The sequence below is a fragment of the Ahaetulla prasina genome, chromosome 16 (assembly GCF_028640845.1).
Source record: "Ahaetulla prasina isolate Xishuangbanna chromosome 16, ASM2864084v1, whole genome shotgun sequence".
Classification (NCBI taxonomy): domain Eukaryota; kingdom Metazoa; phylum Chordata; class Lepidosauria; order Squamata; family Colubridae; genus Ahaetulla; species Ahaetulla prasina.
The window spans coordinates 9,704,097-9,731,493 of NC_080554.1; the positions used below are offsets into that span (position 1 = coordinate 9,704,097).

A 27,397-nucleotide genomic window follows, 5' to 3' on the forward strand; every position below is an offset into this window, starting at 1 on the left:
ATTGTTGGGGGCAAGAGGCTGACTCTGTAAACCACTTAGAGAGGGCTGTAAAGGCACTGTGAAGCGGTCTAAGTGCAACTGCTATTGCTATAAACAAATAAAAACTCTACAGGGGATGCCAGGAGCTGGAATCCTACGCCGAAATCCTATTCAATGTGCACCAGGTTGAAGAAAGTATATTTATTCTGGATTCACTCCATTTGTCTATGGAGATGCTCCGCCATCCAGGATATGGTTTTATCACAAAGGTTGCTTTTTCAAGAGGCAACTGGACAAGGCGTTGATCTTACTTGATACGCTTCTTCTCAGTGTGTGGGGAAGATTAGCCAGGAATGGTTTCCGGTTTTCCTTTGCTTCTCATGCAAGAAGCTTCTTCAGTTCTGGTGGAGGACGGAAGTCAGTCAGAACTGAAGAAGCTTCTTGGATGAGAAACCAAATGTCTTCAAGGAAAAATGAAGTCCAGTTGCCTCTTGAAAAAAGCACCTTTGGGATCCACTCAGTTGTAAGATTTGCATTTGACACAGAAAATCCTGTTTTGTTTTGTTTTAAAAAAAGACGGAAAAGCAAGAAAGGACAAAGTTCAGTTTACATTTTTGCTCAATGAAACAGGAACAGCAGACGGCTTTTATTTTTATTTTTTCCCCCGCCCCCCCCTTTCCCAAAAAATCCCACACATCTTGTTTATTTCTCTTTTCATACAAAAAAAAAAAAAATACCCAGGAAAAGTCAGCAAGCAACGGACAGACTAGTGACCTCGCTTCCATCATTAGGACATTCTTTATATAGAAAGAAAGAAACAGTTACCATACTATTAAACCTCCTGTTTTTGCGTTGTTGTGTTGTTGTTTTTTTCCCTTTTGAGTTCCAACTTTACAGATACAAGGTCTAGCTTTCTACGGAACGCAAACACACCAAAACAGAGAAACGGCCACAAGAATGACAACGGAGACAAACAAACAAACAAATATCCAAGACAAAAATGAATGCCGACGACTCCGATATACCTCTGTTCTCGGTCTCTGGTTTTTCTTTTATCGTATGGACAGACCCGAAAACCGATGTTGAAACGGGGTCCCTTATTGATAGACAAGCTACGATACATCAGTTTACTTTCTAAAATAACTTTCTTCTCCTCGCAGCCCAGACTAAGAAGCTGGACTAACACAAACATTCTCAAAAATACACACTTCAAAAAAAAATATTATAGCCTCTGTTCCTTAAGACCGAATGCACTTAGCACAAACATACAGGCAGGGGTGGGATTCAGCTGGTTCATCCTGGTTCGGGAAAACCGGATGTTAACTTTAATCTGGTTCGCCGAACCGGTAGTTACAGGGACTGGTTGGCCCTGCCCACCCTGCCCCTCCCAGGAGTCTCCACGTGGCCGACTTTGGATGCCAGGTAAGTGCAGCCCCCTTGCAGAGGCTCTGGGAGGGCGAAAAACAGGCCTACAGGAAGTACCGGAAGTCCAGAAACAGGCCCGTTTCCAGCCTTTAGAGGCCCTCCGGATGACAGAGGCAGCCATTTTCACGTTCCTGGAGGCTCAAGGAAAACCTCTGGAGCCTGGGGAGGGCGAAAAACAGGCCTACCGGAAGTACCGGAAGTCCAGAAACAGGCCCGTTTCCAGCCTTTAGAGGCCCTCCGGATGACAGAGGCAGCCATTTTCACGTTCCTGGAGGCTCGAGGAAAACCTCTGGAGCCTGGGGAGGGCGAAAAATAGGCCTACCGGAAGTACCGGAAGTCCGGAAACGGGCCCATTTCCAGCCTCTGGAGGACCTACAGAGCCCAGGGGAGGCCATTTTCACATTCCTGGAGGCTCAAGGAAAACCTCTGGAGGCTGGGGAGGCCGAAAAATAGGCCTACCGGAAGTACTGGAAGTCCAGAAATGGGCCCGTTTCCAGCCTCTGGAGGACCTCCAGAACCCAGGGGAGGCCGTTTTCGCATTCCTGGAGGCTCAAGGAAAACTTCTGGAGGCTGGGGAGGGTGAAAAATAGGCCTATCGGAAGTACCGGAAGTCCAGAAATGGGCCCATTTCCAGCCTCTGGAGTACCTCCGGATGACAGAGGCAGCCATTTTCACGTTCCTGGAGGCTCAAGGAAAACCTCTGGAGGCTGGGGAGGGCGAAAAACAGGCCTACCGGAAGTACCGGAAGTCCAGAAACAGGCCCGTTTCCAGCCTCTAGAGGCCCTCTGGATGACAGAGGCAGCCATTTTCACGTTCCTGGAGGCTCGAGGAAAACCTCTGGAGCCTGGGGAGGGCGAAAAATAGGCCCACTGGAAGTATCAGCAGTCCGGAAACGGGCCCGTTTCCAGCCTCTGGAGAGCCTCCAGAGCCCAGGGGAGGCCATTTTCGCATTCCTGGAGGCTCAAGGAAAACCTCTGGAGGCTGGGGAGGGCGAAAAATAGGCCTACCGGAAGTACCGGAAGTCCGGAAACGGGCCTGTTTCCAGCCTCTGGAGGACCTACAGAGCCCAGGGGAGGCCATTTTCGCATTCCTGGAGGCTCAAGGAAAACCTCTGGAGGCTGGGGAGGGTGAAAAACAGGCCTACCAGAAGTATCGAAAGCCCAGAAATGGGCCCATTTCCAGCCTCAGGAGGGCCTCCAGACACTGGGGAAGGCCGTTTTCGCCTTCCCGGAGGCTTGAGAAGAGCCTCCAGAGCCTGGGGAGGATAAAAATGCTGTGGTGTAGGAAGCCGAATAGGCCACGCCCCCATGGCCACACCCAACCAGCACCTGGGGAGAGAAACAGTTGCTAAAAACTTTCAATCCCACCCCTGCATCCAGGTATATATTTATATATATATATATATATATATTTATATAGGTATATATATTAGCTAACAACTACTCTTCAATTTTACACCCTGCCTTCCCACCCGTCCTGTTGCTAAGTTGTTCCAATTCCACAGAAAAAAAAAATCTGGAGAATATTTAATGCACTTTTAAATTAACTCGGTTATCGTTCCTGTACCAGTAAGAAGAACGCGCCCTGTGTTTCGGTTGTTGTTGTGTTGTTTTTTTTTCCTGCAAATGAAATCTTTTTTTCCCCTGCAAATGAAATCTAGGGGAAGGCTGTTAAGAGACACTGTAGCACCTCTGAGGAGTTTTAAATAGTTTTACTCATATATATATATGTGTGTGTATATATATATATATAATTACAACTTCTTGAAAAAATAAAAAGAGCACCAAGTATTTTCATAGTGAGAGGTAGAATCAAATTAGAAAGGCCTATCCCTCTCTCTCTCCCTCTTTTGTTTCCTCTCTATTGTTTTCTCTTTCTACAATGTAGCACCAAAGTTTATTCACCCCTTTCCACTTAGGTGGGGTGACGTACCTCCCCTCACCACCCTGCGTCGAAGGGATGTTTTCTTTTTTCTTTTTTTCGTTTCCAAAAGGAAGAAGAATCTCGCTCGCTTTTGTTTAGATTTTTTCCCCCTTCTTTTTTGCCTTAAATAATATATATCTATATCTATATATATTTTTTTCTCTCTCTCTCTTTCTCCTCTCTCTGTTTAATATTGCACATCATCATCCTTCCTGTTCCAGAACAGTGAGCAGATTTTAAAAAACAAAACAAAATAATCTTATCGTACGTAATAAGATGGCAACGTCGGTTTTTTCCAAATCACTTCCTTTGTCTTGTCCAGCAAAACCTCTCTTGCTTGATTGAAGAAAAGGACCTGCGTCCCGGAATGCTATGCTTGGTGACCCAAAAACTGCACAAAAGATTTGGGTTTTCTGCAAGCAACTTTCCGCCCCCCCCACCTCCTTTGGCTGAAGAAGAAAGGGGAACGAGTCCATCCGTAGGTGGAGAATGTCTACTTCAACTGGCCGTCTCGGAAGTTGGATCTGCAAAGTCTTCTCCTATGACATGGTCCCAGTGCTGAAGCCCCAAATCTCGGGGCTTACAGAGGTCCAAGTGTCCTGGCTGAAGACGCAGCTTCTCTCTTCCAAAAGAAGCCAAAGGATGGAGTGCCAAGAAAGTTGACTTCTAGAGGAAACACACTGGCCCAATCTCAAGGAAATATTCCTTTCCCGGTCTGCTTGGTGGAAGGTTATAAATGCCCACAATTGGCAGCCGCTGGATGTCGTACGTCCGGAAGGTAAAAAGGGTGTGATGCCATCGACCGTCTTGAATCTGAGTGAAGAGGAAAGCTGATGGTTATGTCCTTCAAACCACGTGTGGATGGAGATAAGGAAACTCAGCCTCCCCAAGGGAGGAAAACATAGAAAATCCATTGCAAAGCCAGGAGTGGGATTCAGCCAGTTCGGGAAAACTGGAGGTTAATTTTAATCTGGTTCACTGAACGGTGGTTCCAAGGACTGGCTGACCCTACCCATCCCTCCCCTCCCCACAACCATAATAATCGATGCGAAGAGTGACGATCTCGTGCATTATATATCCAGTTTCACTTTTAGAGCTAAGAAGGTTAGAGGGGGTGGAAGAAGGGAGGAATGGAGAAGGAGGAGAGGAAGTAGTAAAGTGAAGGAGCTCAGCAGCATGCAGTTCATTCAAACTACCAGCAGGGGGGTGCTTTTGCATTTTTGCTTAAAAAGTCTCCTCTCCAACGCTTTGTAGCACAGAGAGACAACCTGAAGCCTTGTAGATGTCTATGGAGATTCTCAGTCATCCAGGTCAGGGGTCCCCAACCTTGGCAACTCTAAGCCTGGTGGACTTCAACTCCCAGAATTCCCCAGCCAGCTTTGCTGGGAGCTGAAGTCCTTTGCTGGGAGCTGAAGTCCTCCAGCTTTGCTGGCTGGGGTATTCTGGGAGCTGAAGTCCTCCAGGCTTAAAGTTGCCAAGGTTGGAGACCCCTGATCCAGGTCATGGTTGTCCCAAAGGTGCTTTTTTTCCAAAAGGCAACTGGACTTTTTCTGGTTTGGTTTTTCCTTTGAAGACGATTCACTTCTCATCCCGAGAAGCTTCTTCGGTTCTGCTTCAGTTCTTCAGAACTGAAGAAGCTGCTTCGATGAGAAGCAAAATGTTTTGAAAGAAAAAACAAAACAAAACATGAAAGTCCAGGAGTGGAGGAGGAGGAGGGAGGAGAAGGAGAAGGAGAAGGAGAAGGAGAAGGAGAAGGAGAAGGAGAAGGAGAAGGAGAAGGAGAAGGAGAAGGAGAAGGAGAAGGAGAAGAAATAATAATAATAATAATTTGACTGTTGTGACTCCGGCCTCCGAGATTGTCCTCATGGAGGAAGAGGACTCAGAGAGTGAGGGAGAGCAGCCGACAAGGCCTTCCTCTCCAGGTCCCTCCTTCCTGGCAATACTTCAAGTGCTGGTGGAAGGCCAGGAAGAAGGCGTGTCAGAGCCCTCACAAATAGAGGACAACGAGGATTGACTGTCTAGGGTCAATCCTGGATTGACCCTAGGCAGTGTCGGCAAGAGAGGTGTGTGCAGCAGAGGAAGAGGTGTGGCAGGCCCAGAGAGTGCTGAGTCACTGAGCCACACCCCACAGGGGATAAAAGCAGGTGGGGTTGCCATCTGGCCCTTGTGACGGACAAAAGCTACTAAGGATGAACTGCATCGTGTGAGCTTCAGACAGTTTTTGGATTTAAGCCTTGGATTTTCATGAGTAACTCTTGACCATTCTTTAGACTCCCGGTTGCTCTGGCAACGGACTGTAAACACCCTGATAAGAACTTGGCAGGCACTTGAAGAATAGCTGCCAGAACTTTCCTCAGCCAAAGGAAACCAGGCCAACTTGTAAATAAATTGCTGGCAGACATTGGCATGTATGTTTTCTTAGGTGAGGTGGGGGGGACAGAACATTGACTTTAGGTCAAGCTCCTTGATTGACCAAAAAGAAAATGAGGGGAGGAGGAGGAGGAATGGGAAGGGAAAGGAGGAGGAGGAGGAGGAGGAGGAAGAGAAGCTCTGACTGGATGGATGAATGAATCCTTCCATTCCCCACCATCCAATCAGAGCTAGTACAAGAGAGCCCAGTTGCACCTTTATGACAAGTCTTGTAGATGTTTTTGCTTACAGCTCTCACAATTTTTTGGGCTGGCAGCCATGCTGAGTTGAGTTCAGCGGGATTTCAGCCTGAGCTGTCTACCTCTGCTCTGGATAATAAAGCAACTCGAAAGACAAAAAAAACACAAAACACCTTCAACATGTCAACGGCTACACTTTGGAGAAGGAGACCTGTCCAGGGTAGATACTTCTAGATCTTCATTGTCAAATCACACTATCTTCTCCGTGGGGTGGTAGCACCCAACCCTTCCAACTCCTTTTGACCGGAGGATTTCCGTACCTTACAATGGTTCACTACAACATCCGGCGTGAGCTGCCCTCCTCCCTGTTCAAACAGCTGCCCGTTCCAGGCCTTGAAGCGTACAGATGCCCCTTCTGATGGTCCTTCCGGCCAAACCGGCACGTTCAAGCAATGGATGGTGATGTTCTGAACGACTTCAGAGCTCAAGAGGTGAAGGAAATTCATTTGTACTCTTCCAATATCGAAGTCCAGCTGGAGAAGGGGAAGTACACGAGTTTAGGATAAAGATGTCGACTCGGCGTTCTGGCCAGGAGAAACATCTTGAGACCTTCATGCATAAACCCACCTTACAATACAATGCAATACAATTCTTTATTGGCCACGTGTGATTGGACGCACAAGGAATTTGTCTTTGGTGCCTATGCTCTCAGTGTGCATAAAAAGAAAAGATACGTTCTTATAACTTTCCACCATTCCAGAGACCTTCAACTATACCTAAGCAACCATGCACGGGAAATGTATAAAACCACAAAGGAGGAACAAATCTAATATTTTTGACTATCCACTAGTCAGATAAGCACGGATTTGCACTTAGGAGCTACGGTGGCGCAGTGGTTAAAGTGTAGTACTGCAGGCTACTTCTGCTGATTGCTGGGTGCCGGCAATTTGGCAGTTTGATTCTCACCGGCTCAAGGTCCGCTCAGCCTTCCATCCTTCCGAGGTTGGCAAAATGAGGACCCAGATTGTTGGGGACAAGGGGCTGACCCTGTAAACTGCTTAGAGAGGGCTGGAAAGCACTGTGAAGTGGGATATAAGTCTAAGTGCTATTGAATAGAATAGAATAGAATTTTTTATTGGCCAAGTGTGATTGGACACACAAGGAATTTGTCTTGGTGCACATGCTCTCAGTGTACATAAAAGAAAAGATACCTTCATCAAGGTACAACATTTACAACACAAATGATGGTCAGTATATCAATATAAATCATAAGGATTGCCAGCAACGAAGTTACAGTCATACAGTCATAAATGGAAAGAGATGGGTGATGGGAACGATGAGAAGATTAATAGTAGTGCAGATTCAGTAAATAATTTGACAGTGTTGATGGAATTATTTGTTTAGCAGAGTGATGGCCTTTGGGAAAAAACTGTTCTTGTGTCCAGTTGTTCTAGTGTGCAGTGCTCTATAGCGTCGTTTTGCGGGTAGGAGTTGAAACAGTTTAAATCCAGGATGTGAGGGATTGTTTATATCCAGTTTATATCCAGGATTGCTGTCTGTCTGTCTGTCTCTATATCTATCTCGATCTCTAACTATCTATCTATCTCTATCTATCTACCTACTCACCTACCTATCTCTATATCCCTCTCTCTCTCTCTCTCTCATCTATCGTATAGTATAGCCTTTATTGTCATTGTACATCATGTATACAATGAAATTTGTTATCTCTCTCTCCCTCTCTCCCTCTCTCCCTCTATCTATCATCTATCTATCTATCTATCTATCTATCTATCTATCTATCTATCTATCTATCTATCTATCTATCTATCTATCTATCTATCTATCTATCTACTTACCTACCTACCTACCTACCTATCATCTATCAGCTCTTGTGGCACAGTGGTTAGAATGTAGTGTTGCAGGCTAATTCTGCCGACTGCCTGCAGTTTGATTATCACCATATCAAGCTCGACTCAGCCTTCCATCCTTCCAAGGCTGACTCTGTAAACTGCTTAGAGAGGGCTGTAAAGCACAGTAAAGTGGTATATAAGTGTAAATGCTACTGCTATGGACAAATAAACACGGATTTGCACTAAGAGTCATCCTTCTTGGATGTAACTTCCTGCAGCCAACCTTGCTAATGTCTCGATTTTTATGAATGAATCGGGCCGCTTTAACTACAAGACCCGTTCACAAAAACAGAGGCATTTACTTGCTGCTTGGCACAAGAGGATGGCATGGCTGAAATTCTGGACGATATCGTGCGCCAGTAGCATCTCAAATTCTCCATCTCAATTCTATTCAGACAGGGGGACAAGAAGAAGGAGGACGAGGAGGAGGAGGAGAAGAAGAAGAAGAAGAAGAAGAAGAGGAAGAGGAAGGAGAAGAAGAAGAAGAAGGGGAAGAGGAAGAGGAAGAGGAAGAGGAAGGAGAAGGAGAGGAAGAGGAAGAGGAAGGAGAAGGAGGTGAAGAAGATGAAGAAGAAGAAGAAGAAGAAGAAGAAGAAGAAGAAGAAGAAGAAGAAGAAGAAGAAGAAGAAGAAGAAGAAGAAGAAGAAGAAGAAGAAGAAGAAGAAGAAGAAGAAATAATTGCTCTCCTTATTCACAAACTGTTTTGCTCCAGGCTATATACTGCCTGAGGTTATCCGTTAAAAGAATTTTCAACTGAGCCAAAATACCACTTCGGTCTTTTTGTTTTTTTTTGGGGGGGGGGGAAATGTCACTCGCTTAGTAATTCCTTTCCAGGTTCAGCTTAAGACTTCAGCTTATTTTTAAAAGCTTAAACAATTGGAACCTGGTACTTACGACGAGGATAAGTAACGTGCCAACCACATGGGCACTGCAGCGTGTGCCAGGCTCCCTATCTGCCTGTTTTTAATTTTATTCTATTTTTTGCAAAGATTTTATTGGGATTGAATATATATATATATATATACGGGGCTCGGCTGCACCATTTCCCATTTTATATATATATATCTAAAATGGGAAACGGTGCAGCCAAGCCCCAGATACATTCTCTGCCTTTCCAAGAACTTCTCTGTGCCCCACGTAGAACCACAGGCATATTCAGAAAATAAAAACGTCCTTGTTTTTAAGAGTTGGCCGGCACGTGAAATGTCACGTTCCAGTGGCTTTTCTAAAAACCGTGCGCGCCTTCAACGTACCTTTGACGTTGTGATAGGGTTGAGGCAGGTTTGACCTCCTCGGGTGAAGTTGCAGGTGACCTGAATGCTGTCTGAAGAACAGCCGAGATTTGGGTCAATCCAGTACACACCTGAAGACGAGGAGAGAGAAATTAACACGTGAGGACAGATCCAGCTAGAAGCAAGTGGCCAAAATTGTAGAAACCTTTTGGGAAAAAGAGTATTTTTGAGGTTTGGTGGCTAATAACACCACTTTTTTTTTTTTTTTTTGGAGTTTCCAGATCAGGGGTCGGCAACCTTAAATACTCAAAGAGCCACAAAAGTCCTAACCAGAAGCCCTCCATTCAATTCTGGAGCCAACCGGAAGTCCACGTCCCCCACCATAGAGACTCCTAGTGCGGTGTCCTTTTTCCCCTAACCGAAAGTCCTATCAATTGTGGAGCCGACCAGTGATAGGGAGCCGCAGCAGAGGGATGAAAGAGCCACATGCGGCTCCAGAGCCGCAAGTTGCTGACCCCTCTTCCAGATAATCCTATTCCACTGCTGGAATGGCCTGGGAATAGCCCAGACCTTCTCCCAATTGAAAGTTCATGAAGGAATGAAATCTAGACCTTAGGGCCAAATAGATGCAAATCTAGACATGAAGTCCATCCTCCTCCTCTTTAAGGCATCGGGACTGATTTAGATCTTGGGGGAATATTTATCTGTCTGCTGTCCATCCGGGAGCAGATGGAGGCTTACCATCCTGCATCTTCTGTTCACAGTTCATGAGATCTTTACAAATGCGGGTAGGGTTTTCCTTCGTCCCCATGGGTCTCTTGATGCTCTGGATGAGGACACTGAGGTAGTGCAAGGTCTTAAAGATCTCCCCTCCTTGATCCATCGCTGGACGATCCATCTGTTCGTAGCTCTGCTGGGAAAGAGAGAAGACACGGATGGATTCCTTGCAGTGGCCGATCCTTCCCCCATCCCCCATCTTGGCATTTCATAGAGTCTTCCTTAAAGATCTCCGAAGCTCTTGTGGCTTACTTCCAGGGGTGGGCTTCAAAAATTTTAGCAAGGGGTGTCCCAATTTTAGCAGCACCAGGCTGTGTCTTCTACTTCGGAAAAAAGGGCTTCCTCTGGACCAACCAGGGATCTTGCAATATCCCTAGGGTCTACAGAGTGTCAGGCCTGGAAACCATACTAGGCCTTAGGGTTCCAGACGCTGCCACATTTTTCCCCTGAGGGGAAGAAGGGGGGTTGAAGGGTATGGTAACATTCTTCAGGCGGTCAAGGTCGGATGGTGTTCACATCTGCAGGAAGAGTGGCGAGAAAATATTCGAATGAACTGGGAGAATGTGGGACCATGTGACCAGCACAGGGGTAAGGGGGCTGGGACTCTTGGGGTTTGTATAACTGGGGAAAGAATCCGGAAGTTCAGTTTTGGAATTTCACTCATCGTGTGCCAGTTTCCTTTTGCTAGTAAAGAACTCTGAAAGACAATGGCTTCTGAGTTTTTTTTATGCAGAAGAGGTTTTTCTGGAACCTTGACACAGAGTGTGCCCTAAACAATCACTGTCCCTTCGGGACAGTGCGGTCCGAACTAGACCTTCCAGATGTGAAGATTTCGACGGCGATTCTGGAGCCTCCAGATCGTTCGTCGCGACGTCACTGTACCCTCTCCCTCCCCGGGCTCCAGAGGCTTTCCTTGAGCCTCTAGGAGAGCAAAAAGGGCCTCCCCAGGCTCTGGAGGCACTCTGGAGGCCAGAAAAAGGCCCATTTCTGGCTTTCTTGAACTTCCGGTAGGCCTATTTGTCACCCTCCCTGAGCCCTGCACTTATCTGCATCCAAAACGGGCACATGGGGACTCCTGGGAGGGGTAGAGAGGGGTGGAAGGGGCCATACAGGAGTGGGATTTGGCAGTCCTCCGAACTGCACAGAATCTTAGCTAGAGATTCTCCCGAACCCCCAGCAGCCCACCACTGCTTACCTCTGACCTGAAGACAGCACTGGCAGTCAACATGGAGTGGAAAGCTACATCGAAGTCATCTTGCCTCTGGATTAGAGGAGAAAAAACATAGTTATGGCAGACTTGAAGGAGAAAATCCATGCAGATAGAATACATGCACAGTCAGGATTCATGATGAAATGTTCGGGGTGGAGATTATGAGGCGTAAATGAAATAAGAATCACGCAGTCTCGTGTATCTCCCAAAGGTTTCATGGTTTCATTTTGGGTTTTGTTTTCGTTTTTTGCAACAAACCACCCAAACTTGCCGAATGCTAAGGTCAGTGAGGATTCAGAAAACTTACAAATGCAGCTTGAATTCCTGGTGGGCCCTGTAAAGATAAGAGACAAAGTATGAAGCGCTAAGCAAGTTCAATCAAGATAAAATTCTTGGCTGTTGACGGCCGTGGAGGACTAGCAGGAACAGGGAGAGGTCGAGTTGGAAAGCTGTCCCTCCGATGCTTTAGGGTGTAAAGAAAGAGCCATGAGCCGTGGTGGCGCAGGGGTTAGAGTGCGGTACTACAGGCTATTTCTGCTGATTGCTGGCTGCCTGCAATTTGGCAATTCGAATCTCACCAGGCTCAAGTTTGACTCAGCCTTCCGTCCTTCTGAGGTGGGTAAAAATGAGGACCCAGATTATTGGGGGCAAGAGGCTGACTCTGTAAAGCACTTAGAGAGGGCTGTAAAAACACTGTAAAGCAGTATAGAAGTCTAAGTGCTATTGCTCTTCCTTCCTTCCTTTTCTCCCTCCCTCCATTCCTTCTTTCCCTCCTCCCTCCCTCCCTCCTTTCCTCCCTCCCTCCCTCAGACTTCTGTCCTTCCGAGGCGGGTAAAATGAGGACCCAGATTGTTGGGGGCAAGAGGCTGACCCTGTAAATCGCTTAGAGAGGGCTGTAAAGCACTATGAAGCGGTATATAAGTCTAAGTGCTATTGCTATTGCTTCCTTCCTTCCCTTCCTTCTTTCTCTCCTTCTCTTTTCTCCTTCCTTCCTTCCTTCTTCCTTCCTTCCTTCCTTCCTTGCCATGGTGACACAGTGACTAGAATACAGTATTGCAGGTTAATTCTGCCCATTGCCATCAGTTCGATCCTGACCAGCTCAAAGTTGACTCAGCTTTCCATCCTTCCGAGGTGGGTAAAATGAGGTCCCAGATTGTTGGGAGCAATAGGCTGACTCTGTAAACCGCTTAGAGAGGGCTGTAAAGCACCGTGAAGCGGTATATAAGTCTATTGTTACTGCTCTCTCTTACATTCAGATTCCACAGCCCAGATGCAGAAAAGGTTCAGCCGTCATTGTGTGCTATTTAAGACAAACGCAACAAGAACCCAAATCACAGTTTAAATACGTACTGGGGGGCCTGGAGGTCCTCGGACTCCTGGGATACCCTAGGAAGACAAGACTCAAGATTAATCACGATTGATCCTTCACAACCTGAACAGCCGGTGTGTTGTGTCTGCGCCCCCCAAGCCGGGCCTCCTGCCACAAAGTGACTTGGAAAGTGAGGGGGAAGGGCCATCAGGACTTATCTCGGGAGCACTGGCTTCCCTGGCTCAGCTCCAGGAGCCAGAGGCAAGCCAGGTGGAAGAGATAACGAGGCCTCCGTCCCCTGACTCTTCCCCCCCAGGCCACGCCTTCAGACCCAGCTGATGGCAATCAGGCCTGGCTGGACCCTAGATTTCGTAGGCAGGAGAGGCGGGAACAACAGAAGCAGGGGTGGGGCAGGCCTAGGAAGTGCTGAGTCATGGAGCCACACCCCACAGGATATAAAGGCAGCAAGAGCTGCTGTGCCTCTTCATAGCAGGCCAATCAACTGATTAACTAAGAGCTGAAGTTTTTTCCTGGGTGACTCATCGGCGTCGAGGGAGATAACAGAGACACTTGGCATACGCTCGTTATTTTGCTGCCAGAGCTGATAGTGCTGGCTAATTAAGCCATCACTCGGACGGAGGCGAAGGAGGACAGAACACGGTGGCTGAACTGGAGATGCAAAACACCACCATGTATGAGGGGAAGGAGTGGGAGGCTCTTTTCCAAAGTTGTCTTCCTCTTTTTCACACACACACACACACACACACACACACACACACACACACACACACACTCTTTTTCTTCTCTGTCCCAAAGGTGCTTTTTTTCAAAAGGCAACTGGACTTTCTTCTTTTGCTTGAAGACATTTCGCTTCTCATCCGAGAAGCTTCTTCAGTTCTGACTGAAGGGTAGGGAATGGAAAGATTTATATACCTGGCAGTCATCCGGTCCTTAGCGCTCTTTCTGAGCATCGTTGAGGCCACTTGGAGGTTTTTCTGTGCCCTACAAGTCCAGTTGCCTTTTGAAAGAAAGCACCTTCGGGACAACCATGACCTGGGATGACGGAGAATCTCCATAGACATTTAGCTATGCCAGAGCTGAGGAAGCTTCTTGGATGAGAAGCGAAACATCTTCAAAGAACAACGTCCAGTTGCCTTTTGAAAGGAAGCACCTTGTCATGTCCCACTCCTCCTCTGACGGAGAGGGGGGCGGGCGAGGCACAACACCCCTTTGGGACAACCAGGACCTTTGTTAAGGATACTCTGGGCCCATAATCAATGATAAGGACTATTGAGCAGAGTACCCTTTGAGATTGCGCAAGAAAGCGACTGAGAATGACTGTGGACAATAACCGTTACTACACAGACAAACTGGGGTTTGATAATATTTTACTTTTAGCCAATCAGGATGCATGATGATGCCATACAATCTTAAAGCAATATAATACCTTTCTTACTGCAAACATACATTGTTGGTTTATATATTGCCTGACCAACTAGTTAGACCAGTGGTTCTCAACCTTTATAGTGCTGCGACCCCTTTAATACAATTCCCTACAATGTGGCGACCCCTTTAATACAATTCCCCACGATGTGACGACCCCTTTAATACAATTCCCCACAATGTGGCGACCCCATCCATAAAATTATTTTCATTTTGAATTTATCGCACCTGAAACAGTATTGGCTAGCGATCTGAACTGCTTGCGATTGCCTTGAGGACGGAGGCATTAAAGCAGAGACTCCACCCCTATTAAGTTTATGGCGCCTGAAGCCAGATTAGGCTAGCGATCGGGAGTGATTGCAGCTGGCTTGAGAGGGAGACATCAGAGCAAAGATTTCTCTCTTTTTTAATTCATCGTGCCTGAAGCCGAATTCGGCTAGCGATTTGAAGAGCCTGCAGCTGGCTTGTGGAGTCAACCATTGGAGCGCGATTCTTCAACTTGCAAGTATACTTCCCATATTTCCAATGGTCTTAGGCGACCCCTGGCAAATCGTCATTCGACCCCCAACGGGATCCCGACCCACAGGTGAAGAACCGCTGACTTAGACAAATAACCATTTCCTAACAACCTTGGATGACTGAGGAGCTCCATTGAAATTGTCATGCACGTCTCGTTGGCAGTCAGCCATACAATTAAAAGCACTCTTGGTATCTCCAGGGCCTTGTTTGATGCATTATAGAACCAATTTTGGTCCAATTCAAGTTTCAATGGAGATTCTCGGTCATCCAGGTCACAGTTGTCCAAAGGCGCTTTTTTTCCAAGAGGCAACCTTTGGGACAAACACGACCTGGATGACTGTGAATCTCCATAGACTTTTTTCTTCACTGGCTTCCAACGCGCTTTTCATCTTGGACTGCATCGGTGATTCTCTTGCCTGGACTAAAATTCTTTTAAGCAAACTCCATATTTCAACCCAGACATCACCATTCTTAATTTGCGCTTCCCAAAGGCCAAATCAGAACGATCAGTTTTCTGCCATTTCATCAAAGCCCTTGGACTGCAAAGGCGATCCAACCAGTCAGTCCTAGAGGAGATCAACCCTGACTGCTCTTTAGAAGGCCAGATCCTGAAGAGGAAACTCAAATCCTTTGGCCAGCTAATGAGAAGGAAGGACTCACTGGAGAAGAGCCTCATGCTGGGAACGATGGAGGGCAAAAGAAGAAGGGGACGGCAGAGAACGAGGTGGCTGGATGGAGTCACCGAAACAGTTGGCGTGAGCTTAAATGGACTCCGGAGGATGGTAGAGGACAGGAAGGCCTGGAGGAACATTGTCCATGGGGTTTCAATGGGTCGGACACACTTCAAAACTAACAACAACATATCTATCTATCACTTTATCACTCTATCTATCTATCTATCTATCTATCTATCTATCTATCTATCTATCTATCTATCTATCTATCACCATCTTTCTCTATCACTATATCTATCTAGGCAAAAGAAGAAGGGGACGGCAGAGAACAAGGTGGCTGGATGGAGTCACCGAAGCAGTCGGTGTGAGCTTAAATGGACTCCAGAGGATGGTAGAGGACAGGAAGGCCTGGAGGAACATGGTCCATGGGGCCGCGATGGGTCGGACATGACTTCACAACTAACAACAACAAATCAAAGTCACTTTATGTATGTTTGGTTTTAGTCCAAACACACATATAGTCCAAATTACACTTGGACTGTAATTTCAATATTTTTTTCCCCTTTTCATACAGGAAATGTTTCAAAAGAATGGCTGAGGAGTCTCTGGGTGGAAGGAGCAGTCTTGATGGGATAACAGAGCCATACTTACCCTTGGACCTTGGAGACCCTGAAAAAAAGGAAACGAAGAAGGAGATGAAAACGGGTCCTTCACAGAAGAGGTGTGGGTGCAAAATGACTTTCGCACCCATGGCGCAGAATGGACAACACTCACCGTTTCACCTTGGCTGCCTTTCTCTCCTTTAGGACCCTGGAGAGGGAGGAAAAAAAGGGTGACAAAATGCACACCTGTTAAATGTGTAAGACGTTTCAACAGAATGAAAAGCTCCAAAGTCATCGTGTGAATCAGCCCTTGAGCATGAGAAAGAGAGAGAACAGGCTTGCCTTCAGAAGTTGTGGATGCTCCATCACTGGAGGGTTTTTAAGCAGAGATTGGACAACCAATCAAAATCAGGTGTGGGGGGGAATATATTAAGAAAGTTGGAAGATACTTTTGAAAGGGAGATGGAGCCTGGGCAAAATTTTTGGAAACTAGGCAGTGGAAGAGGGTAGAGGTGGGAGAAATACCTAGACTGAACAGCCAAGAAACAGATGCAGACAGAGATAAAGAGAGGAATATGGGAGGCAAGCCAAAAAAAAGCATAGCAATTAAAGTATTGAAGCGGGCAAGAGACGATGGATAGACGATTTCTCTTTTTTGTTGTTGTTCTGATTTTCTTTTCTTTTCAACTTTAGTCCTTCCTCGTCAAAATCCAGTATAAATCCAAATATCTAGTCTTTTATGATAGTTATAAAACATATAATCAACCCATTTCTTCCAGATCTTCCTCACGTATTGTCTTTCAGGGACGCTAATATCTTTTTCTGTTAATATTTCAAAATTATTTCAATTTTCTTTTCTTTTTTTCTCTTTCTCTTCTATTTTTTTTTTAGATAGGTGACATGACTACAAGTTAGGTAGGATAGAAAGAAAATGTCTTTTAATAAAGGGTGACATGATTAAAAGTTAGAATAAGAGATAAAAATAAAAGAAGGGGGAACATTAGTGTATACACTTCTATATAATAAAATAAAAGCAATAACAAGAGAAAACGTGGAATAATTGAATAACGACAGACTGCAACTTAATATTTGTATTATTATTAGAAATATATAAGTTGATTGAATGCAATAACTATGATTAATTCTGCTAGTTTTATTTGAATTAGAATGTATGATACCCAGGAGCCACACAGTTCATGCATTGATATGTTTGTAAAATTAATAAAAAATTTGGGAGGGGGGAAAGAACTTGTGGATGCTCCATCACTAGAGGTTTTTAAGAAGAGATTGGTCAACCCATTTGTCTGAAATGGGATAGGGTCTCCTGCTTGAGCAGGGGGTTGGACTAGAAGACCTCCAAGGTCCCTTCCAACTCTAATGTTCTGTTATTCTGCTAGACATACCTAGCTCCTTCAACTGTTCATCATACAGTTTAGCCTCCAGACCCTTTATTATTTTTGTTGCTCTTCTCTGTATACTATCTTCTGCACTCTTCTAACATCGATTGCAGGAATTGGCTATGTCTAGTTTAATGAAAAGAAGGACTAAGGGTGACATGATAGCAGCATTCCAGTATTCGAGGGGCCACCACAAAGAAGAGGGATGGGTGTCCACCTATTCTCCAAACCACCAGAAGGCAGGACAAGAAGCAATGGATGGAGACTAACCAAGGAGAGAAGCAACCTGGAATTAAGGAGAAACTTCCTAACAGTGAGGACAATTAACCAGTGGAACAACTTGCTTCCAGAAGTTGTGGGGGCTCCATCCCTGGAAGCTTTCAAGAAGAGACTGGACTGCACATCTGTCAAAAATGGTGTAGGGTCTGCTTGGGCAGGGGGGTTGGACTAGATGACCTACAAAGTCCCTTCCAACTCTGTTAATCTGTATCTAAGTTGCTGGACTGAAGGGTTAAAATTGTCTAGAAAACATCATGTGTGAAAAAGAAGGCCATGGGAAGAAAGCCAAGTAGGACAAACTTCGTTGACTGAGAAGCAAGGATGATGGTGCCTTCCAGATGTTTGGCCTTCAATTCATATCACCTCCAACAGCTTGGCTCAACAGCAAGAGGCCGTTGCCCAAAACATCTGTCTGTTTCAGGTGCCCATCCCTACTTTAAATATTTCTTTTCTATGTTCAGGCAAAGTGAAAATCTGAGCTTTAGTTTCATGGTCTAAATGGATCGACACTCAGATCTCAGTTTTGGACTGCAAGACACACACACACACACACACACACACAGAGTTGTGTACCATCACAATTTTCCTGGGAATGTCTTGAAATGCTGCACTGCAACAGAAGATCCAAAGGCAAACATAGGAATCATTGCAATAATTCAAGACATTAATAAATAAAGAACCAGAGTAGTAGGTCTTCTGGATCATGCAAGAGCTTGAAGGATCTGCACCAGCTTTGAAGAGAGTCTCAAGCTAAGTGGAGGAACTGTGGATGTTGAGTTTTGTTTTAATAATAATAATAATAATAATAATAATAATAATAATAATAATAATAATAACAATAACAACAACAACAACAACAGAGTTGGAAGGGACCTTGGAGGTCTTCTAGTCCAACCCCCTTCCCAGGCAGGAAACCCTACACCATTTCAGACAAATGGTTATCCAACATTTTCTTAAAAATTTCCAGTGTTGGAGCATTCACAATTTCTACAGGCAAGTTGTTCCACTGGTTAATTGTTCTAACTGTCAGGAAATTTCTCGTTAGGTCTAAATTGCTTCTCTCCGTGATTAATTTCCACCCATTGCTTTTTGTTCTACCCTCAGGTGCTTTTGTTTCGACAAAGGGCACATCTACATTAGGAAGTTGTTGAGTGTTGAGAACAGGGAAATTATGATGTCCTTAAAAAATTCCACAGCACCTTCAATGAATTTGTATGTGGTTAGAAAAAATGACTAGAGTTTAAGCCAGAATTATTCTTATTAGGCATTATATCAGATGGTTATGATAAAGGGACAATATACCTAATATTACACATCTTGACCGCAGCTAGAATTGTGTATGCACAGCAGTGGAAGAGCAAAAACACCCCTTCAGAGGAAAAGACAATAAGGAAAATGCTGGTCTGTGCGGAAATGGACAGACTAACGTTAAAAATAAAAGATAAAGGGGATACAGAATACTATGCAATATGGAATAGATTCTATCAATGGTTGGAAGCACGAGGTGGAAGTTAGAATGCGATAGAATCAGGTTAGGGGGAAATGGAAAGAGATAAACTATGTATGTATTAGACTGAAAGATAAATTTGATACCCTAGAATATGATGGTCAGAAATAACTGTAGAGCACTAGCACTGTTTAAAATACCGTATTTTTCAGACTATAAGATGCACCTGACCATAAGACGCACCTAAATTTAGAAGAGGAAATCAACAAAAAAAAGTTTTTGGCCTCCGTGGGCCCCATTTTCGGGCTTTTTTTCGGGCCTTTTCCAGCCTTTTTGGGGGGGGCATTTTCAAGCCTTTTTTATGTCCGTTTTCGATGCTTTTTTGGGCCCATTTTTGAGGCCTTTTTCAGCCCATTTTTGAGGCTTTTTTCAGCCCATTTTCAAGGATTTTTTCAGCCCATTTTTGAGGCTTTTTTCGGCCTGTTTTCGAGGTGTTTTTCAGCCTGTTTTTGAGGCTTTTTTCCGACCCATTTTTGAGGCTTTTTTGGCCCATTTTCAAGGATTTTTTCAGCCCATTTTTGAGGCGTTTTTTCAAGGCTTTTTTTTGGCCCATTTTCATTGCTTTTTTAATCCCATTGTTAAGGCTTTTTATCCCATTTTCAAGGATTTTTTCAGCCCATTTTTGAGGCTTTTTTTGGCCTGTTTTCGAGGTGTTTTTCAGCCTGTTTTTGAGGCTTTTTTCCGACCCATTTTTGAGGCTTTTTTGGCCCATTTTCAAGGCTTTTTTTAGCCCATTTTTGAGGCGTTTTTTTCAAGGCCTTTTTTTGGCCCATTTTCATTGCTTTTTTAAGCCCATTGTTGAGGCTTTTTGTCCCATTTTCAAGGCTTTTTTCAGCCCATTTTTAGGCTTTTTTTGGCCCATTTTTGAAGCTTTTTTCCCCCAAAAAATGGCCAAAAAAGCCCCCAAAATAGGCAAAAAATAGCCTCAAAAACAGGCCAAAAAGCCTCGAAAATGGGCCATAAAAAGGCCTGAAAATGGAGTGTGCGGAGGCCAAAAAACAGCCAGCAGGTGGGCAGGGCTTCAGCAATATTCACTCTATAAGACGCACAGACATTTTCAACCCCTTTTGGGGAACAAAAAAGTGTGCCTTATAGTCCGAAAAATATGGGTAGTAGTATATATATTAGTTTGTTTTTACCTTTGCTTCATGGCAAGTGGAATGCCACGACAATTGTACAGTATTCTTTATTTTTATATTTAATCAATACAAATATTTTTTAAAAAAATAATTTCCACAGCAGCTTCCTTGAGAGAAAAAATTGCTAATCTTAAGAAGAGGAACAAAAGAGCAAGAGAGACACTTACAGAGTTTCCTGGTGGGCCTGAAATCCCAACTGGACCAATGACACCTTCTTGGCCCTACGAAAACAAACCATTCATTTAGACAATGGATAAGCTATATCACCACAAGAACTTCTAATTCTCTCCAGCCCTGTTTTCCTGGTTGTGTCTAGCCAGCTCCAATCCTTCTTAAGTTTTGAATCCAGATGAGGCTGCTATCAGGCCTGGAAGCCATCTTTTGCATTGGGCCTTCAGGCCTGCCACATTTACTACTGTGGGAAACCGGGAGGGGGGATTGTATGGAGCAGGGGTGATAAGTAGTCAAAATAACATTCCTTTCTCAGAGAGTCAAGGACGTCTTGCCCTGCACCTGGAGTGGTGTGACTGGGAGGCATCTCCAGTTGGGATGGTGCTTGGATTGGACCATGTGATGGACATGTGGGTGCAGGGGGAAGGGACTTGGACTTTCCTCTGGGTGGGGAAAACCTGGAAGCTTTCAGATTCGGGTTTTCCCAGATGTGCCAATATGACATCTTCTAATAAAATGGAACTTTGCGGGACTTCAAGCCCCGGAGTCTTCTTTCATTGGGGGTGTTACTTGGAACCCTGACAGCTGGAGCACCACCTTGCTTTCTGACCAATAATAGCACCAGATGGGTATCAAAGAGCTGCCCAATGTCTAGAAGTTCATCTAAGGAATTTGGATTTTTCAGAGGACCTAGCAAGGGCTACCAGACTCAGAATAGGAGTTGCTTCTTGTTTCAGGTATTTCACCTTTTCTGGGTAGAAGAAATATTTATCAGGGAAAGCAGGTGGACAACCCATCTTCTACCCATCCCTTGGGCTACTACCACTACTTCCTCAGCAGATCTACATACTCTACTGCCCAGTTTCAGCTGCTCAGTCACAAGGTGGATAGAGGGCATGAAAGTGAGGCTGAATGCAGCTCACCATCTTTTAACTGAGAAGTTAAAACTGAGAAGAAACCAGCTTCTGAAGGGAGCTGGAGGTCAAGGCAAGAAATGGTGAAACCCTCAACTCACCCAGAGTCCTTGGGGCCCTTTCGGGCCCTGGATGCCTTTGAAGCCAAGATCTCCCGGTGGTCCCTATTGAGAGAAAGAAACATTGGGTGAAAATAAGCAGGTGAGAGCGCCATCCACCACTTGGACACCACCTCCTTCGGCTATAATTTTCCTATTTTGAAAAGTAAAACCATTTCAAATAATATTAAAAAGGGTTGATGTGCGGTGGCCTAGAGGTGGAGCTCTCGCCTCACAATCGGGGGGCTGTGAGTTCGATCCTAGGTAGAGGCAGATATTTCTCTCTCGGGGCACACTGAGGATATATCTGCTAAATAAAACTCTGCACTGGCGACAGGGAAGGGCATCCAGCCAGGAAACACTCTGCTAGCTCCATTCAGTTGCTCAGAACTCCACCTTGCAAGGGATTATGGGTCATTAATAGATGAAGAAGATCCCTTGAAAGGGATTATGGGGTCATTAATAGATGATGATGAGTGATTCCCTTCACTGAGTGGTGCATAGCCTAGAACAATCAGGAGGCTGTGAGTTCGATCCTAGGTAGAGGCAGATATTTCTCTCCCTGGGCACAATGAGAATATTATCTGCTGAACAAAACTCCGCATTGGTGACAGGAAGGGCATCTGGCCATTAAAACACTCTGCTAGCTCCATTCAGTGGCCCCAACTCCACCCTGCAAGGGTTTATGGGGTCATGAAATGTAGGTGATGATTTCAAATAATACTAAAAAAAGATCCCAAAGTAGGGATCTACATCAAGTTGCAACCTCCTCTGCTGTTATTTTTCTCTCTTTCCTTTCCTTCTGAATTTGTGCCCTGTCCCCAGACAGAAATTGAAGCAGCGTAGGTGGCAGGAAACAAACTTAAGTCCATCTTAAGTTAATTTTTTACAGCATAAAAACAGGGTGGAGCAACAACTGGTCCACAGTAGAAAGTGTCCTCACTTATTGCGTCACGGTATGGCACGCCAGTTTGATAGCTGCGGATAGAAAAACATTGCAGAGGGTGATGCACACAGCACAAAACATTGTGGGCTGTCCTCTGATTCCACTCGACGAGATCGCTAGGGCTCGCTGCCTTAGAAGAGGGAGGAAAATCCTCAGGGACAACTCACACCCTGGTCACCACTTCTTTACCCTCCTACCATCGGGAAGGAGATATAGAAGCAGAGACAGCCGCACAAACAGGCTGAAGAACAGATTTTATCTATGGGCTGTCAGACTCCTGAATGTGAAATAACATCATAACTACGTAGTATGATGGACTTGCAGGGCCGGCACAACGTGTAACATGTTCACCCTGGTGCAATAGGACTGGGTGTTTTGTTAATATGATTTATTGGGCTAGGGATTTTCTGCCTTCACTGTGAGTTGTGTTGTGTTGGGGAGGCGGGTGCACTGAGGGAGCTCAACCAATCTCATTGTACATATGTTGTCCACGGACAATAAAGATTTGAAATCGAATTGAATCTAGACAGGAGGTTGTTCATGAGTGGGCCCACCCAACCTGTGCAGAGATCAGCCATCTGCTGCTGGCGTTTTGTTGAGTAGGTTCACCACTCATGGTCAACCTTGAGGCACCTGACATGAAACATGACGTGTCCAGAGGTGGGATTCACTTACCTTCCCTACCGCTTCGCAAATGGGACCTCTGTGCATGCACATGGCCTTCCGGGTGGGAGGGTGGAGCCTCCCGCAGTCGCCGCTACAGGTTCGCGTGAACCAGAGCGAACCGGCTGAATCCCACCACTGGACCTATCTCTGAATCAAGAACTTGGCACGACGTTATTAAGGGAAGGAAACCAACTCACCTTTGGGCCGAAGAGTCCAGCAATCCCTGGAAATCCTGACTCACCAAAGTCTCCCTAGATAGATTTTTTTTCCAAGGAGCAGAAGGAGGAACAACAAGAAGAGATAATGCCAAAAAATATGAACAGTCTGAATTCCCCTTTCGTCCCTTTTTGTGAAATTAGCGAAGGAAAAGCCACCACCCCCCACACACAAAAAAAAACTCCAGATGGATTTTTAGCTCTCAAAACAAAGCCATCTTCTCCTCCACTATCCTAGCTTGGCTTGGAAATCCCTCCGCTCGTCTCTTCCAGCTTCTGAAGGACGGTGGGTTTTTGCTCTACGTGATATCTTAATCTAAGCATATTTGGCAGAGGCTGATGCTCAGGAATAAGAGAGGAGATGAAGAAGGAACCTGGCGTAGACAGCCCCCACGTTACTTCAGGAAATTGAATGCAAAAGCTCAGATGTTTGGCAGAGCTATCCTCTATACCTGCCCCATCCATCACACAGAAGAAGAAGTCGTTTTTCTTGGCCTGACAACCAACAAACATCAGCAGCTATCGCACGCATCTACTCACCGGCTGTCCTTTGGGCCCTGGATCACCGGAGGTCCCAGGGAATCCCATTCCACCTTGAGGACCTCTTTTCCCCAATGGACCAATCTCTCCAGGCAAACCTCTTTCTCCCTTAAAAAAAAAAAAAGCCCCCAAAATATTCCATCAACGTTACGGATTCCAGAAGTCCTCCAGCCACTTAAAGGCTGAAGTTCTTTGCCCTTTGTTTGAACCCAAAAATCTGAGAAGAGGACAAAGACTTGACCGCATCACCAACATCTGCATCCTTGTGAACACCTTGTGACTCCAGGCTACATCCTTAATTTGAGATGGATGCACCAAGAAAGCGGCAGGAGATAATAATTTTAAAAAAAAGAGCCACATGCTCAACCTGCCTCTCCAAAACAGCTTTGATTGTAAATTGAACGTGGGAACCAGGGGCATCTTCCCTGGTAAAACTGGAAAACAGATTAGCATTACCCTAAACCAGCCTGTCATTCTCAACTCTGGTCGTTAGGGGGCAATGATGGTCAATTGACACATCCCGGGTTAAGTGAGAGATAATTAGATCCCCGTTCACCCAGTCCCCAAACTGTTCTACAACCCACTTGGTCATATCAACAAAGATTATTAGGGGACTGGAGGCTAAAACATATGAAGAACGGTTGCAGGAACTCAGTATGTCTAGTTTAATGAAAAGAAGGACTAGGGGAGACATGATAGCAGTCTTCCAATATCTCAGGGGCTGCCCCAAAGAAGAGGGAGTTAAGCTATTCTCCAAAGCACCTGAGGGCAGGACAAGAAGCAATGGGTGGAAACTAATCAAGGAGAGAAGCAACTGAGAACTAAGGAGAAATTTCCTGACAATTAGAACAATTAATCAGTGGAACAACTTGCCTGCAGAAGTTGCGAATACTCCAACACTGGAAATTTTTAAGAAAATGTTGGATAACCATTTGTCCGAAGTGGTGTAGGGTTTCCTGCCTGGGCAGGGGGTTGGACTAGAAGGGTTGGCTAGTGGCGTTGAGAAGATATCGACCTGGCCATTCTCCAAGCCTGTTAAATTTGTGAAATCTCTTGAAAGACCATTGGCCAGGACTTCGCTGGAGAGGAATTCCCTATAAACTAAATAAAAGGGGTTTTATCGGAATCAGGAGTTTGCTTCATGAGCTTGGGAGGCCTAGGTCAGAATAGCAAGACGGGGCATCAAAATGCCCTTAATCCCTAAAATATCACCGCCACCATCATCAACTTTTTAAACTGCTAATCACCTCCAACACCTGGACAGGGAATAACTAGGTCAGTGATGGCTAACCTGTTTGCCGTTGCGTGCCAAAAGTGGGGGGAATGCAGGGGGGGTCGCACATGTGCGTGCGCACACCCATAATTCAATGCACTACATCCCCCCATGCATGTGCGTGCGATCCACCCATCCCCACGCTCTGCACGCTTTTGGCATGCAATGGCACAGTTGGCCTGGTAGGCCTGTTTTTCACCCTTCCCAGGCTCCAGAGCCTTTCTAGGAGCCTGAGGAGGATGAAAATGGCGTTCCCCAACCCCCTCCCCCGGAGACCCTCCGAAGGCCAGTAACGGCCCATTTGCCGATTTCCGATGTGCCCGGAAGGCCCGAAAATCAGCTGGCCGGCGTGCGCATGCGCGCCGGAGCTTAGCTAGGGCAACGCTCACGTGCCCACTGATATGGCTCCACATGCCACCTGTGGCACGCATGCCATAGATTCGCCATCACAGAACTAGGGCTTTAAGTCAGGTTTAAGAGACAATTGGACACCGCACCACACATGATACGTTCTTGAAGGTCCCAAGAAATCGAATGCAGAAACTCCAGAATGTAATTTCTCTGCCGATAAAGAATAGGTGGCACCAACCTTGAATCCTGTGGGGCCTTGTACTCCAGGTAAACCAGGGACTCCGAGGTTCCCTCTATTCCCTGGCATTCCCGGGGTGCCTTCTTCTCCATCCTCACCTTGTTCGCCCTAATTTGGTAAAAGACGGGAGAAAGAACTTCAGCGTAGCTATATGACTATGGGGATTCTCAGTCCTCCAGGTCATGGTTGTCCCCAAGGTCTACCGCGCAAACCAGCTGAGAAGATAAAGGTAGGAAAATAGCGCAGGTGGGCCCATCTGATCACCGGAGCAAACCAGTTTGCTCCCAGCTGATCACTGGAGCTACCAATTCGCCCAAACCAGACTGAACCGGTAGAATTCCACCCCTGCCAAAGGTGCTTTTTCAAGAGGCAACCGGACTTCAAAGAAAAACAAGGAAGTCCAGTTACCTCTTTAAAAAGCACCTTTGGGACGGTCCATGTAGGTACATATTCATCATAACAGGTCCGATTCCTATCAACCAACTGTTATAGTGGTGAATCGTCATGGATGCAGTTGTTTCAGTGCCATCCACGCTTCTATGAGCCGCCTGTTGTGGTCCATCAGCAGCCTACGGTACTGGTGGCGGAATCGGACAGTGATAAGGCGGAGGCGAGGCCAGGGCCATCGAGAAATGGGGTGTGGACTCCAGAGCCTCCAGGGCCTGAGAGTAGTGAGAGTGAGGTGCGGATTCCAGAGCCTCCAGAGACCAAGAGTAACGAGGAGGAAAAGGAACTGGGAGAGCCTGTCCCTAATGCCCGAATGAGAAGAGCTGCCAAGAGGCAGGAGCAGCTCAAGCAGAGAGGTCACCTCGGGGAAAGGACCAAGAGCTAATTGGCCCCTCCCATAAGGTTTAAACAGAGACCGGCATCGGTGTCTCAGTTTGCCGGAAAACAACGTTGGATCTGCACTCGTCCCATTCTCTGCTCTGGATGTTTCTCCGAGAAGACCTTGGAGACGCTTATCTGCCAAGGACTTTGGCAATTATCTAAATTGGACCAGGTTGGAAATAATGACAGACTGTTTTGTGTGAGAAGCCTTTGCTTTCTTTTGAGTTTCACGATGCTGGGAATGGGTCAATTTATTCAGCTGCTTGAATAAAGTTTATTTTCATTAAGGACTGCGTTTGCTGCTACCTGCTCGAGTCTGGGTCACAACAGCTTCTATGAGCCGCCTTCCAAAATCCTGCACTTACCTTTTGCCCGCGGTTGCCATCTTTTCCTGGGATCCCGTCAACTCCAGAAGTGCCCTCTTGTCCCTCTCGCCCAATGACCCCTCGAGGGCCTGGCAGGCCAAGGGAACCCTACAAGAACAGCCCTTGGTTACAGATCGGACATGGGTCGGCACTGTGAAACAAGGTCAACACAGCGTAAAGCTGCATCCACAATATAGCTTCTGAACAGAGGAACTCCACTTTAGTCTACCCTGGTCTACGCCAGTGGTCACCAACCGGTGGTCCGTGGACCATTGGTGGTCTTTGAGAAAATTTTGGTGGTCCACAGAAAAATTATTTGCATTTTTAATATTGCACTAAATCAGGGGTCCTCAAACTATGGCCCCTGAGCGGGATACGTGCCATGAACGCTTGTGTTGCTGCAAAGAATCTCCCCCTTCAGGGTCTTTTTGTATGGGTCGGAGGGGGGCAGAAATTCCAACTTGGGGTCTGCTTCAGCCTCCTGGTGCGGGGCTTTGAGTGAAGGCTGGAGGGAAGGGCCACTGGTGGCGAAGAGCCGGTGGGCCTTGTTCCAGTGGGACTGCCTCATGGCCTGGAACTGGCTGACCATCTCAGCCCGCTGAGCCTCCAGGCACCAGTACCTGGCCTTGCACTCCTGCAGATCTTCCCTCTGCTTGGAAAGCCTATGATCCTAGTCCTCAGTGACGTGCTTCTACTGAGCCTCCTTCTCGGTCAGATGCAATTTGAACTGAGCCAACTTTTTTGCCAACTCTTTCTCATGATGAATGCTAAGCTCCAACAACTGCTTCCTGTTGGGACCCTAAGGAGCCTGGCAGGCAGGCGAGGAGGGGTTGGGAGGGGAGGGGCAAATAGAGGACA

At 46.0% G+C, this 27,397-nt stretch overlaps 1 protein-coding gene across 1 annotated transcript in view; it reads right to left on the reverse strand.

The window, feature by feature from the left end:
• Window positions 1-758: 758 nt before the first annotated feature.
• The window catches only part of LOC131186096 (collagen alpha-1(XXVII) chain-like), a 238,539-nt gene continuing 211,900 nt past the window's right edge, over window positions 759-27,397 (reverse strand). The window contains exons 47-61 of the mRNA XM_058159356.1: window positions 26,540-26,647; window positions 25,347-25,454; window positions 23,485-23,592; window positions 22,927-22,980; window positions 21,121-21,183; window positions 20,102-20,155; window positions 15,785-15,820; window positions 15,662-15,679; window positions 12,416-12,451; window positions 11,373-11,399; window positions 11,051-11,116; window positions 9,820-9,991; window positions 9,100-9,209; window positions 6,257-6,469; window positions 759-4,140 (exon numbers count right to left, since the gene is read on the reverse strand). Coding sequence (XP_058015339.1) covers window positions 3,994-4,140; window positions 6,257-6,469; window positions 9,100-9,209; window positions 9,820-9,991; window positions 11,051-11,116; window positions 11,373-11,399; window positions 12,416-12,451; window positions 15,662-15,679; window positions 15,785-15,820; window positions 20,102-20,155; window positions 21,121-21,183; window positions 22,927-22,980; window positions 23,485-23,592; window positions 25,347-25,454; window positions 26,540-26,647 — 1,320 coding nt within the window. The 3' untranslated portion in view covers window positions 759-3,993. The remainder of the gene's footprint in view (window positions 4,141-6,256; window positions 6,470-9,099; window positions 9,210-9,819; window positions 9,992-11,050; window positions 11,117-11,372; window positions 11,400-12,415; window positions 12,452-15,661; window positions 15,680-15,784; window positions 15,821-20,101; window positions 20,156-21,120; window positions 21,184-22,926; window positions 22,981-23,484; window positions 23,593-25,346; window positions 25,455-26,539; window positions 26,648-27,397) is intronic.